This window comes from Protomyctophum bolini (genome assembly GCF_963924005.1).
Source record: "Protomyctophum bolini genome assembly, chromosome: 15".
NCBI classification, from domain to species: domain Eukaryota; kingdom Metazoa; phylum Chordata; class Actinopteri; order Myctophiformes; family Myctophidae; genus Protomyctophum; species Protomyctophum bolini.
The window spans coordinates 27,242,026-27,254,649 of record NC_137876.1 but is presented as its reverse complement, the minus strand read 5'-3'; the positions used below and the strand labels follow the sequence as shown (position 1 = coordinate 27,254,649).

General features: G+C 42.4%; 1 protein-coding gene across 1 annotated transcript in view; it reads left to right on the top strand.

Annotated features, from left to right (window-relative positions):
- syne2b (spectrin repeat containing, nuclear envelope 2b) overlaps positions 1-12,624 on the top strand; it is a 166,835-nt gene that overhangs the window by 16,884 nt on the left and 137,327 nt on the right. The window contains exons 4-19 of the mRNA XM_080783979.1: positions 1,621-1,716; positions 1,809-1,886; positions 2,037-2,129; positions 2,464-2,672; positions 2,909-3,108; positions 3,535-3,635; positions 3,956-4,045; positions 5,406-5,462; positions 7,880-7,993; positions 8,485-8,622; positions 9,358-9,522; positions 9,636-9,748; positions 9,916-10,084; positions 10,651-10,747; positions 11,344-11,543; positions 11,725-11,886. Of these exons, the coding sequence (XP_080640105.1) occupies positions 1,621-1,716; positions 1,809-1,886; positions 2,037-2,129; positions 2,464-2,672; positions 2,909-3,108; positions 3,535-3,635; positions 3,956-4,045; positions 5,406-5,462; positions 7,880-7,993; positions 8,485-8,622; positions 9,358-9,522; positions 9,636-9,748; positions 9,916-10,084; positions 10,651-10,747; positions 11,344-11,543; positions 11,725-11,886 (2,082 nt within the window). The remainder of the gene's footprint in view (positions 1-1,620; positions 1,717-1,808; positions 1,887-2,036; positions 2,130-2,463; positions 2,673-2,908; positions 3,109-3,534; positions 3,636-3,955; positions 4,046-5,405; positions 5,463-7,879; positions 7,994-8,484; positions 8,623-9,357; positions 9,523-9,635; positions 9,749-9,915; positions 10,085-10,650; positions 10,748-11,343; positions 11,544-11,724; positions 11,887-12,624) is intronic.

Sequence of the window (12,624 nt, the reverse complement as noted above, 5' to 3'; positions counted from 1 at the left end):
GACGCCATGTGATCATTGTTGTGACTGTGACGCTATGTCCTTCAGGCACTCTCACCATGTGCAGTAGTGGACACTGCAGGGCAGTGAGCCTCTCTGTTGCTCATTCCAGAGGTCAGCTGTACATGTGACGGGGGTGTGGCAGGGGTGGGATCACTAGGGGAGGTGCAGTGTTGTGTAAATATAGTCTGGAGGAGCAAGGTTCACAGCAAGTAGACAGACAGCGACAGACGGCCAATCCCCGCCCCCTACACTACACCACACCAGTGATTCTCAACTGTTTTAATGTCAAGGACCACCAGTTTAATATGCATTAGGCCCTGGCATAGACCCCAGTTTTTTAAAGTTATGTTTTCAGGGCATTTTTTTATGACTTGTATTGACAGTGACATTGGAGAGAGAGAGAGAGAGAGAGACAGGAAATGTGGAATGACTTGAGAGTAGGGGAATGATATTCAGCAAATGGTCCAGCCGACCGGGAATCACACCAGGGACTTGCTGATCAGTGCATTGGCAGGGGGTCCATTTGGTTCCATTTGTGCACTCTTGGAGTGACGGACCAATGAGGGCCCATTTGGTTCTTATCAATCATCTAGCTGGGGACTCCCTGAAACCGCCCCACTAAACCCACTAAACAAAAACACTAACATAAAAACTAACAAGCACCAGTGTTCCTAGTCATCTGGTTGCATGCATTAGGTTATTTATAAAATGCCCGATGCCTGCAACCAGATGAGTAGGAACGGTGGTGTGTTAAATAGTATTTAAATGTATGAGTCAAAGCATTTACATGTTGCACCTTCTTCCATAACCTAAGGCCCAAAACACACCAATGCAACTACTCGCAACTCTTTTCAACCCCTTGCAACAAAACGGTTTTAAGGTTTTATGTCACACCAATGCAACTCATTGCAACTGCCATTGGGGATAATGGTTGCATGCAACTATCTACTTGCAGCCGTTGGTTAGCAAGGAGTTGCATGGGAAATCATTGGTGTTGTTTGGGCTTAAGTTACTGCAAGCTGTTCCTGGATTGCCTTCAATACTGGCACAGCTGAGAACTGAAACGCCAATGGCAATAGTTTTCTGTTAATTGTGATATGCCATCATCGTGCAGCCCTAGTTATGCATGTTTGGTCTGTGAGTGTCAGCCAATAATCTAGAGCCAACAGGATGGTGGGGAGAATTACTATCAGCTGTGGCCTGTTCACACTGTAATGGAAACTCAGATTTCAATATGTAATTTTATTACTTACACATCGCACATGTTGTGTGCCATACGGTACACTGTACAATGTGTTGAATTCTCAGGGAATGGCATCTTATATCAAAATAGCCTAATGGGTTGACGGTACCAACGGTACCAATCCATACATACCAAACTTGGCACAAACACTGATATGGGGTCTGCCATGAAATTAGGCACATACCAGGGGGCATGTACTTTAGATGGCCATAACTCCATGACCATAGAGTGTGTGTGTGTGTGTGTGTGTGTGTGTGTGTGTGTGTGTGTGTGTGTGTGTGTGTGTGTGTGTGTGTGTGTGTGTGTGTGTGTGTGTGTGTGTGTGTGTGTGTGTGCGTGTGTGTGTGTGTGTGTGTGTGTGTGTTATGCCATTGCAGAGGAAGCCACCATGCATCGTGCGGGACCTGTTCAATGACTTTCGTGATGGTTCTAGGCTGCTGGATCTGCTGGAGGTGATGAGTGGGCAGCGAATGGTAAGTCTGTCTGTCTTTCTCAGACCAGTCCAGCACTGAGCATAGCATCTGTACATGTTCTTTCATCCGATTGATTCCATGGTCTCTTCCAGGGTCGTGAGAGAGGCAGAGGTATGTTTCAACATAGGAGCAATATCGAGACAGCTCTGTCCTTCTTAAAGAAGAAATCGGTAAGGGACTGTGTGTGTGTGTGTGTGTGTGTGTGTGTGTGTGTGTGTGTGTGTGTGTGTGTGTGTGTGTGCGTGTGTGTGCGCGTGTGTGCGTGCGTGCGTGCGTGCGTGCAAATCCTTTCTTAGAAAGAAAATGTTTTCTCTTCCCAGATTAAGCTAGTCAACATTAACATTCCCGACATCATCGATGGTAAGCCCTCCATCATCCTGGGACTCATATGGACCATCATTCTACAGTATCATGTAAGATTCAAAGAACACAAGAGAGAGTGTGCTGTGTTTGTTCAGTGTTTACATCAGTTTTTCAGGTATTATACATAATTGGGTTATGAGAGCATTTGATATATAATACCCTTAAAAGTCACACACTCAAAATGTTCCAGTGAATGCAATCTTTCTTTTACTAAATGTGTTTTCACACGGTAGTGTCTGTGTATTAAACATCTGCTAATTGCCTAAAACTCAAATCCTAGCCAGTAACATATAAATTCCATTAAATGGAAACGGTACAATCTAGTAAAATCCTATCTAAATGTATCCCTTTGTAACCCAGAGCTTGCTTGCATTGTTCTTGCAGATTGAGGAGCTGGCCAGTAGTCTGTCGTTCAGCTCCCGTCAGTCGTCCATGGAGTCCCTGGCCAGTCTGGACAGTCGCTCCAACTCCACGTTGTCCAGCCACTCCGCCAGCAGTAGCTCCCTCCCTCAACGGAGCTCCCCGCTATACAACCGCTACAAGATCTCCGCCAAGAAAGCCCTGCTTCTCTGGGTCAGAGAACAGTGTCATAAGTATGTAAACCCTGCCCCTAGATCCATAACCACACTTACAGTAAAGGTCCTTGCAGACTGGACGCGTTTCTTGGAAAACCGGTGGAAAAACGCAGAAAATCCGAAAAACGCAGCAGTGTGCAAGGACCTTAAGTGTAACTGAGATCGGAACACCACTTATCACCACCAGTACTTTAGTACTGATACATCAGTGTAATTATCTGATAATGTAGCCCTAAAGATCTCTCCATCTTTAGGGCTGGCTGTACTCTGAATGTGAAGGATTTTAAGGCCAGTTGGAGGAGCGGGGTAGTGTTCCTGGCCATTCTCTATGCCCTGCGGCCAGACCTGGTGGACCTCTCCAAAGCCAGGACCAGATCCAACAAGCAGAACCTGGAGGAGGCCTTTCGCACTGCCGAGAGAGAGCTACGGATCCCCAGACTGCTGGAAGCTGATGGTACACCACTTTGTTTACATTCTGACACATACTGTAGCATGCAAACAACAAGTACAGTGAATTCTTATTTCCAATGTACCGGGAGCGCATCAAGACTTATCAGGTTGTAGTTAGCCCACTAATAGTGTGTGTAGTCTGTGTACCATGTATACACAGACCTAGTTCCTTATAGTTAGAATCTGGCTCAATACTTAATCCCTGGTCAACCCCTTGCTTACCGCTCCAACGTCTGGCTTTGTGTGTATGCCTAGCATTGATATGTCATGTTCACAGTTTAGCAGACTGTTGTGACTGTGTTCAGGCCAGGGTGAGAGGGGATAATGCTCTGCCAGTCTGCTGACTCGCTTGGCTGTTGCAGTGATTTGAAACACTTGCTTGTTAGTGTGAGGTGGATTATGGAGGCTTGTGATTTGATTTTGGATACAGATGTGGATGTTCGTGACCCGGATGAGAAGTCTATTATGACGTACGTGGCCCAGTTCCTGCAGTATTCCAGAGATCTGCCTGTACCAGAAGAGGACATGCAGGTCTGTGTACCAGTCTTTTTGCTTTCAGCCACTCTTGCTTCCACTTTTTCTACTGTTATATTTTGAAATAATCCTGTATTTCTCTTCTCTTCTCTTCTCTTCTCTTCTCTTCTCTTCTCTTCTCTTCTCTTCTCTTCTCTTCTCTTCTCTTCTCTTCTCTTCTCTTCTCTTCTCTTCTCTTCTCTTCTCTTCTCTTCTCTTCTCTTCTCTTCTCTTCTCTTCTCTTCTCTTCTCTTCTCTTCTCTTCTCTTCTCTTCTCTTCTCTTCTCTTCTCTTCTCTTCTCTTCTCTTCTCTTCTCTTCTTTCTCTTCTCTTCACAGTTCCTGAGTCCCACTCCTTCTAAAAGTTCCTCTCCTGTCAACCTGCCTATTCACTACACTCCTGCAATCTCTGCCTCTCCTCTGCGTCAGGTAGATCTGTTGACTCTCTGTCCACCTCTCTTTTTCACATTCCTTCTTTACCCTGCATCTAAATTATTTGTATTGGTACAGAGGAGTCACTATTAATCTGTGTATCTACAATATGTGGCTGTGTCAGTCCTTCCTTATCATCTCCTGACACCTGATTCTCACCACAATCACCGCAACATCACAGCTTCCACTAGCTAACCATTGAACTACTACCTGCCATTGGCCCGCTGTAGTATGAACAATACCAGCTTTGATGAAACACAAAACATTATCACTGTTGAGACACACATCATTTAAATGCCACTCAAACTGACGTGACATTTGATTTATTTTTCTCTTTGAAGACACAACAGGATTCATACTAGCACTGCTGTTTAAGTAAACCATTCAGGTCTTCAGAGCCAAATGTACTTGGGGAATTAATAGGTTGATTACTGGACAGGGCAGATCACGCAGTGCAGGACAAGTTGGTCCTGTTCTCTAAATTCACAAATGACAGCGTGTGACTTATTCTATCTTTCAAAATGATGAATGACAAACAGTAGAGGCCTCACGGCAGTCGTTTCTGTCAACAGTCTTCTAGATAGTAAACTCATGCCACATCACTCATACCAAATGATCCCAGGCCAGTCATCTCAAGTGTCCATTTGAGTTTCCACTCCTACAGGTACTATTATTGGGGGTACTACGGATTAAATATGACATTGTTTAATTGACAACTCTTAAAATAGAGTAGTTACCAAGAGTTCCCCTATTTTCAGATGTACAAAATAGTTTAGGAGTCACATAGAAATCTCATATGAACTTCTCTGCCAGTTTGATCATGTGTTTCAAAGACGCTACAGCTGTCCCCTTGTTCAGTTACATCATAAACACATTGCATAACCTTCAAATTGAGCATGCTGTAGTGAAACTTAAAATGAAGCTTATAGGGTGTGTTGTCATCTCAATTTAAACCCCTGTCTTGACGACAATCCAAAGGTTTGCAGTAAGTTTTTAAGTTTCTGCTGCGGAGAAAACACATCCTGTTAGCATTTCTGCCAATGAGACAATTCATTGCTCTCAAGATCTCATACAGGTCTTTTCAAACAGTGCTGATAGTGGTGGGTGTACTAAGTAGAAGCATGAACATTAACTAACAGACAGAAATCTGATGCTTCTTTTTAAAGAAACATTAGATACAGTACTAGGAACACACGTACTTAGGCTCTTTACCGTGTGTTCCGGTCATGACATTTACTGTATCTTCATTTACCATCTTATGCTGTAGTCTGCACATGTTTTTGTATGGATCCATGTGCATACTGTATGCACATGCACCCGCACGTGTGTGATCATACTGTATGTGTTCTCTGGTCAGGCCCACCTGCTCCAGTCCCAATCTTACAGTAGTACTGAGCCCACCAGAGCTGCAGTGGTAAACAATTCTTTCTGTTCTTGAGGCTTGAGCTGAACTGCCCTGTGTTTAAAAGCACTAAAGCAGACAACTGCTTTGCTACGCAAAAACTAGAGCTTGAACAGGAAAACATTTTTCCCAGAATTTTCTTTCTTTACAACTAAATTGAGTCCAAGGACTAATAACTTTGCCCAACGGACTCAACGTTGGTATTTCACATACTGTATGTGTGTTGTTGACACTAACCTCAACCTAACCCGAGAGTGCTTGTGCGAGAACTTTGGGTTAGGGCCAATTCCATGAGGTTATGATAAACTGTCAAGCTTTACGCTCATCTAAGCAGCTGCTTCCATTAACCCACTCACAGGTTTACAATGTTGTTGATATGAAATAGATTTCCCAAAAGCACCCTTTAACTAAATCCTCCTCTGCTTCATTAGAAGTCTATTTAAAATGCACATTATTCATTTCCTTATTTGCATTTTATTCATTACTTTCAGGGGATTCTTTTGCATATGCCTCTGAGACATACATACACGGTCATTTATCCATTTGTAACTCATAGAGTGAATATATACATGTAACCTAAATGGACCCTTTGGGTTAATTTGGTTACATTTGTGCACTCTCAGACTTAAATGAACACTGAGGACTTTACTGTGTATGTAATATCAGAGGTGTTGACACCATAGTAGCAGCCGTATGCAATGGAAAAGACATGTAGATTAATTTAACATGGATACAATGGTGCTTTTAAGAAACCTAGCTCAGGATACGTGAGAACCAGTTTAGAGTACACAATGACCTAAAAAGTCAAATGGGGAAATATTCATAAACTGGCTGCACGCAAGTACACTAAGCAACCAGGCAATTAAGGCCTTAGCACTCTAAAGACCTACAGTATGGCATAGTAAATACCATAGATCCTAGCACCCTAAGACTTAGGGCGTTTAGAGTATACAGCCAACGACTTAGGGCCTAAGTCGTTGGCTGTATACTCTAAACGCTAAAATGTTTCACTGTTGAGAATCAACAGTGAACTGAACAACACTGTATCTGTAAACACTTCACGTATGTCTTTTTATAGACTCCAAACGGTCCAAGCTACAGTAGTCATCCAGAACAAAGTTGCTATACTTGTGCTGTTGCCATTTTGTTCTAAAAATTCTATAAAAACTGTCCAGTAACCAGAAAACACCCACAATTATACTTAGTAGAACAGTAACAATAGAAAAATAATTAAGTGCATTTGTTTTAAAAAGGATGAAATGTGTTTTGGCCAGGCTAAATGTCTACATAATGAAAGAAAATGTCCTACCATTTTTCAGTAAATTTTGTTGTCCTTGAAATCTTTGCGTGATTTATATGTCAGGATACACTTGCAGGCTTGGACTCGTTCAGCAACTCTTCCCTTAAGAATATTCATCTCGAGTCACAGACATAATCATATTAGAATTCTAACATGCATACAGTAAATGGTCCCAAAACCTCAGTGTGGGTACAGGCAACGTATTGAATGAACCAAATGAGAGAATGAAACCCTGGGCGCAATCTTGCGATTGAAACCCGGGCCCAATCTTGCCATAACCAACCTACGTTATTTGTACCATTGCTTAGAGGGGGAAGTCAGAGAACTAGAAAGATGAAAGACAAAGTTCTAGCTGGAGGCATGAACATACTGCAGTGAGAGAACACACCACAACATGTCTTTTTACTCTACACAAACAATTAAACTCCGTAGGCACCAATGAAACAACTTCTCTAAGAAACGAAGTTCACTCTATTATCTCATCTTCTACATTAGTGAAAAAAGAGCCAAGCTGATTAATATTCCACCTCCATTGCTCATCCTAACTCACTTTAACAAAGTCCCTTTTGTATGGTTGATTGATTGCATGAAATAATGAATGAATATTAATTTGTTTAAAGATGGAGTGCCACAATTTTTGTATTTTTCCATGTGTTTATGAGGTGACAGTACTTCATTAGACACCCTGGAGTCGTTTTTATGTGCAATGGTGTATTAACTTTGTATTTATTGTTTCTTCTTGGAGGCTGAGCCCTTGACAGTCAAACAGGCCAATGAAATAAACAGTAATATAGTGACACCACACTATCAGCCCCTCCCCTAACCCCTCCCCCTGTATCATACAACTACAGCTGTGGGTGCGGCTTCAGTTCAGGTGGATCACCACCCATCACCACCCACCAGGCAAACCATGCATACTAATGAACTGGTGGGCGTGCCCACATAAAAACAACATTTTAACAAATACTGTACGCTATTTTGAAAAAAATGATACCTCCTTATATAACAATAAGACCTAATGATCATGTTTTAGGGTAGAAAAAAATCACGGCACTCCATCTTTTACAAATGACAGATATGTCGTGCAAAATGTGTGCCATTAACTGTTCTTTATATGCCATTTTGCCAGGCAACACCCAGTCAGAAGGCACAGGAAGTCACATGTTGGCTGCTGCAGGCATATGAGGAACTTCTTGAGGGATGGGACTCCACAGAGGGAGAGAGCTACGCGGAGAGATACCATGTATGTGTGATGGAAACATTTACACTATTTCCCTTTAAGCTGCTTTTATATCTCCGGGCCCTGTGCCCCTGAGAAGTGTTTTTTTTTTTTTTTATTGATGCAGCAATGAATAAACATATGTGTACATTTTACTTTAATGTAAATAGAAGTGCTTCTTTTAAACCAGGGGATAATTTAAACCTAGGACACCAAATAGCATTTAATTGACTTCCTTGTAGAATAAATAAATTGCAGTAGTCAGATTTCCCCAGGACCAGAGTTGAAGCAATTTGGTATAGAGATAAATAGAAAGTGAGCGTACCTAATATAGAGGCCTTTGGGGGACCCTGGGTTTAAGTGGTTAATTCAAATGGGCAACTCTGTGTGTGTGTGTGTGTGTGTGTGTGTGTGTGTGTGTGTGTGTGTGTGTGTGTGTGTGTGTGCGTGTGTGCGTGTGTGCGTGCGTGTTTCCGTCCGTCCGTCCGTCCATCTGTCCGTCCGTCTGTCTTCAGGTGTTCCAGACCTTTGTGGTGTCCTTTAATGAGCAGCGCCGTCCCGTCATGCCACTGCTAACGGCGATGAGGCGAACCCCCAAACTCAGCCAGGAACAGAGAGCCCTCAGAGAGGCATGGGACGCCCTGGCTGACAAGGTCTGTTCTACTTTTGGGTTCTATTTTAATGTTACATTTTGCAAGGTAGATGACTGGATATTGCACAGCATCCACAGTTTGATTCAGATCGGGGACCTATGTTGCATATCTTCCTTTTCTGCGCCCTCGGCTCAATGTCTGACTGTACTCTCTATGATGAAACATAAACTACAGTACATGAAACAAATGTATTGCATTAGAAATAAAGGGGGTATCAATGGATGGACATTATTGAGGAACTGTATGCTATGGAAAAACTAACATTCATACTTAGACTACAAGAGGATGAATTCTATAAGAAGTGGAATCTCTTCTCTCAGCCTAGCGATATTGCAATAGGATTTCATTGAATGTATTTTGTAATATGAAAAATGCAGCCTTGTTTCTTTTGCTTTTTGTCTGTTCTTCCTTCAATACAATTAAGTGAAAAAAGTGGACACTAGCACCTAATAAAAGGCTTAAAATGTCTGTGCTGCTCCAGTGTCCTCTCCTCCTTCTGCAAATTTATTGCATTACTTTGGACATTAAAGTTGTTAATACATTGTGCTTGCTTATGTACTGTATATTTGTGTGCTTGCTTATGTATATTTGTGTGTGTGTGTGTGTGTGTGTGTGTGTGTGTGTGTGTGTGTGTGTGTGTGTGTGTGTGTGTGTGTGTGTGTGTGTGTGTGTGTGTGTGTGTGTGTGTGTGTGTGTGTGTGTGTGTGTGTGTGTGTGTTTGTGTGTGTGTCTCAGCTGCGTGAGTATAAGGTAGAGTTGGACATGAGTCTACCGGCTCCTCTTGATGTAGTCGGCAGCTGGCTGCAGAGGGCTGAGCAGGCTCTGTCTGAGGAGGAGCGAGACCCTCAGAACCACGGCAGGGCTGCAGATGACGCCAGAGAGAAACAGGAACAGCTTAAGGTGCCCTTATTACACACTCAGTCCTATTTTATTCAACTAAATACACCACTGCAAGCTGAATGTGAAGTTACCTGTGTGTAACTGTCTGTCTGTCTGTCTGTCTGTCCCTCTAGATCTGCATGGAGGAGATGCCTCAGCATATGAAAACCTTCCAGATGTTCCAGAACATGGATGAGTTTGGAAACATGCTGGTTCCCATTGACAAACTGGAGGAGATGAAGAGGAGGTGGGAGGAGACTGACTGACTGATAAACAGAATATGACCAGATAGTGTTATTTTCAGTAGACTTTAGATAATAAACCTTGCTGATCTTTGGCTTTCATAGGGCAAGTAAGTGGAATGGAGGTATTGTGTGTTTACTTACTGCTCCTCTGTGTGTTTCTGTCCACCAGGTTCACCAGTGTGAGGGTGACAGCCAAGTACCATGGGATTAAACTAGAGTACCATGAGCATCGTCACACCGCACTGGACCTTCTGGGCCAGATCAGAACCAAGCTCCGTGTCTGGAAGAGACCTTACATCTCCCAGGAGGCGGTGCGGGTCCTGCTGCAAGAGTGGCATGTAAGTTGAGAAAGCGTTTCAGACATGAAAAGGTCATACAGTATGTTAGATAGTGTAAGTCCCATGTCTGTGTCGTGTTGGTGTCAAGAAGACTATCTTTTGAGCTCCTGGATTTGTTTGAAATTATGATTCTTATTTGCTAGTGTATGAAGGTGTTGTATTTAAATTATGATTCTTATTTGCTAGTGTATGAAGGTGTTGTATTTAAATTATGATTCTTATTTGCTAGTGTATGAAGGTGTTGTATTTTGATTCTTATTTGCTAGTGTATGAAGGTGTTCTTCGTTCTGGTATTTTGCAGTAGAACTCATTTGACCACTGTGTGAGGTGGATGAGTTAAGTGTCTGCTGTTAAGTTTGAGTTCAAGTCAAGGTACAGCATATATAGGAAAGAAGCAACAGACTCACACTGGAGTATGACACACACTACAGTATGATGATGCAAGAGTACAATCCAGCCATGGTAGACTGCACATATACATACTCTACCCCATCATTACCAGATATGTGTAAGCTGTGATTCCACTTCTCTGTATGTCTGCCATATCTTGTCTGATTTTGTTACAGGAGCTTGTGGATAAACAGGAACTCCCCTCCCTGTTGGAGTCAGCTCTCCATAGACTAAAACTGATCTCTGAGAAATACACCAGTAAATCTGCTCTTGGTAGGTGCAGTTTAGACTGGTAGACAACACAGGCTCTCCAGTTAAACCTTCTTCATTCTTATCTAATTATCTTGAAAAAGACACAAAGTTGCTCACTCTTGAGGACTGGGATGTTAAAGGGGGTGTAAGTGATACCGTATGTTTTTAAAATATTTGTTAAATAGCTCTATATTGATATTCCCATATTAACCATTGCTAACAAGTGTTTGTTCGGTAACAGGGGTCTCCTGTCTCTCTTCTCTTTAGTTAACACAAATTAATATTTCAGGTCAGTCAGGATACCAATTTCAACCTTATACAAAGGTTGAAATGTAAACTCATGAAGTGTTGACTAAACACTCTATAGCAATGCTTACTCTCAGAATATAGATAAATATAACATTTTAACAAAAAAAAAAAAGGTTTTGTTTTTTACCAAAAAACATCACTTAGTTACAGCACCTTTTAATACTGTTGATGGATAGATAAAATAATCAATACAGACGGATGTGCCAAGTGATCTTTCAAAAGATTAACATAATGTTCATAGTAGTAATCAAATGATGGTTATAAACTTAGATACATATGCTGATACAAATGTGTCTGTGTCTGTACAGCTGCAGACTACAGCCATGTCAGTAGCCAGGTGAGAGAGCTGGAGGAAGAGACAACTCTGGTTCTGGAGGGAGTGACTGCAGTGAAAAGCACTATGGGTAGAGTTCTGTCTGCCTGGGATTCCTACAGTGACTGTGTCAGCTCTCTGCAGGCCTGGCTGGAGCAGGGCGCTGCCTCACACAACCATGGACAGAGACCTGAGGTACACACATGCATGCATGCATGCACGCACGCACGCACGCACGCACGCACGCACGCACGCACGCACGCACGCACGCACGCACGCACGCACGCACGCACGCACGGCAGACAGGTAATTCAGAGTACACTGAATTGCTTCTCTTTTACCGTAATAACACTGGCTTATCCACTGTGTTGTCCAGGTATCATCTAACATTACTGAGTGGACCTCCCGCCATGCTCATCTCAAGGAGGTTGGGAGCTTCCTGGTTGAAGTCACAGACCCCCAAACCAGCAGGAACCTGTCTGAGGAGCTACGTAGGCTCAACATGCACTGGGCTGAGTTTGTAAAGAGAACCACACTTGTAAGTCAAGTCCATCTTCCCTCTAATCGCTTTACTGAACACTTTATTGCCATGTACTGTAAAATAAGGATAGTTTGAGGTGCTTTGACAACCCAGCAGCTTTCACAAATTTCACGTATTTGGACAATAATAGACTGTATTTTTCAGGTTGTATTATGGTCTGTGGGTGTTTCGCATTTGCAAAGTATATGGCCAGGCCCATGTCTTCTAGACATGCAAGGCTGGCTGTACATGTCCACTGCTCTTATTTTTACAGTACATTGTTTAACCTGTTCAGGAGATTAAAAGATTAACTCTGCTGTGATTGACTAAATCTCATGGCACTCCTTGTGTTGGCCTTTGTGGAAAACCCCACCCATCTGGGAGGCATACACAAAACAGCTGAACACAAACACAGATTTGGAGTTACTCTTTTCCCCAGTTCTCATGGTTAGGTTTTGTTTTCCCTCACCATGTACTGTACATCATGATCTTTGACATTGGAATTAGTATTTTGTTTCAAATTACTCTCACAGCTACTCGTAATTAAGGGATGAGCCTCCAGTGCTCCACCTTGTTTTTGTTTGTTGATGCAATTATTAAAAGATTATATAATCTGTACTTACAGTACATAAATCTTATGTACTGTATATAGTAAATAGGCATATATGATTATTGTAGAAGACTAGAGGGGTGAGTTCTTGGCCTCTTAGTGGATACAAATAAACTTGCAAAAATGTACTGTCCATGATACAATAT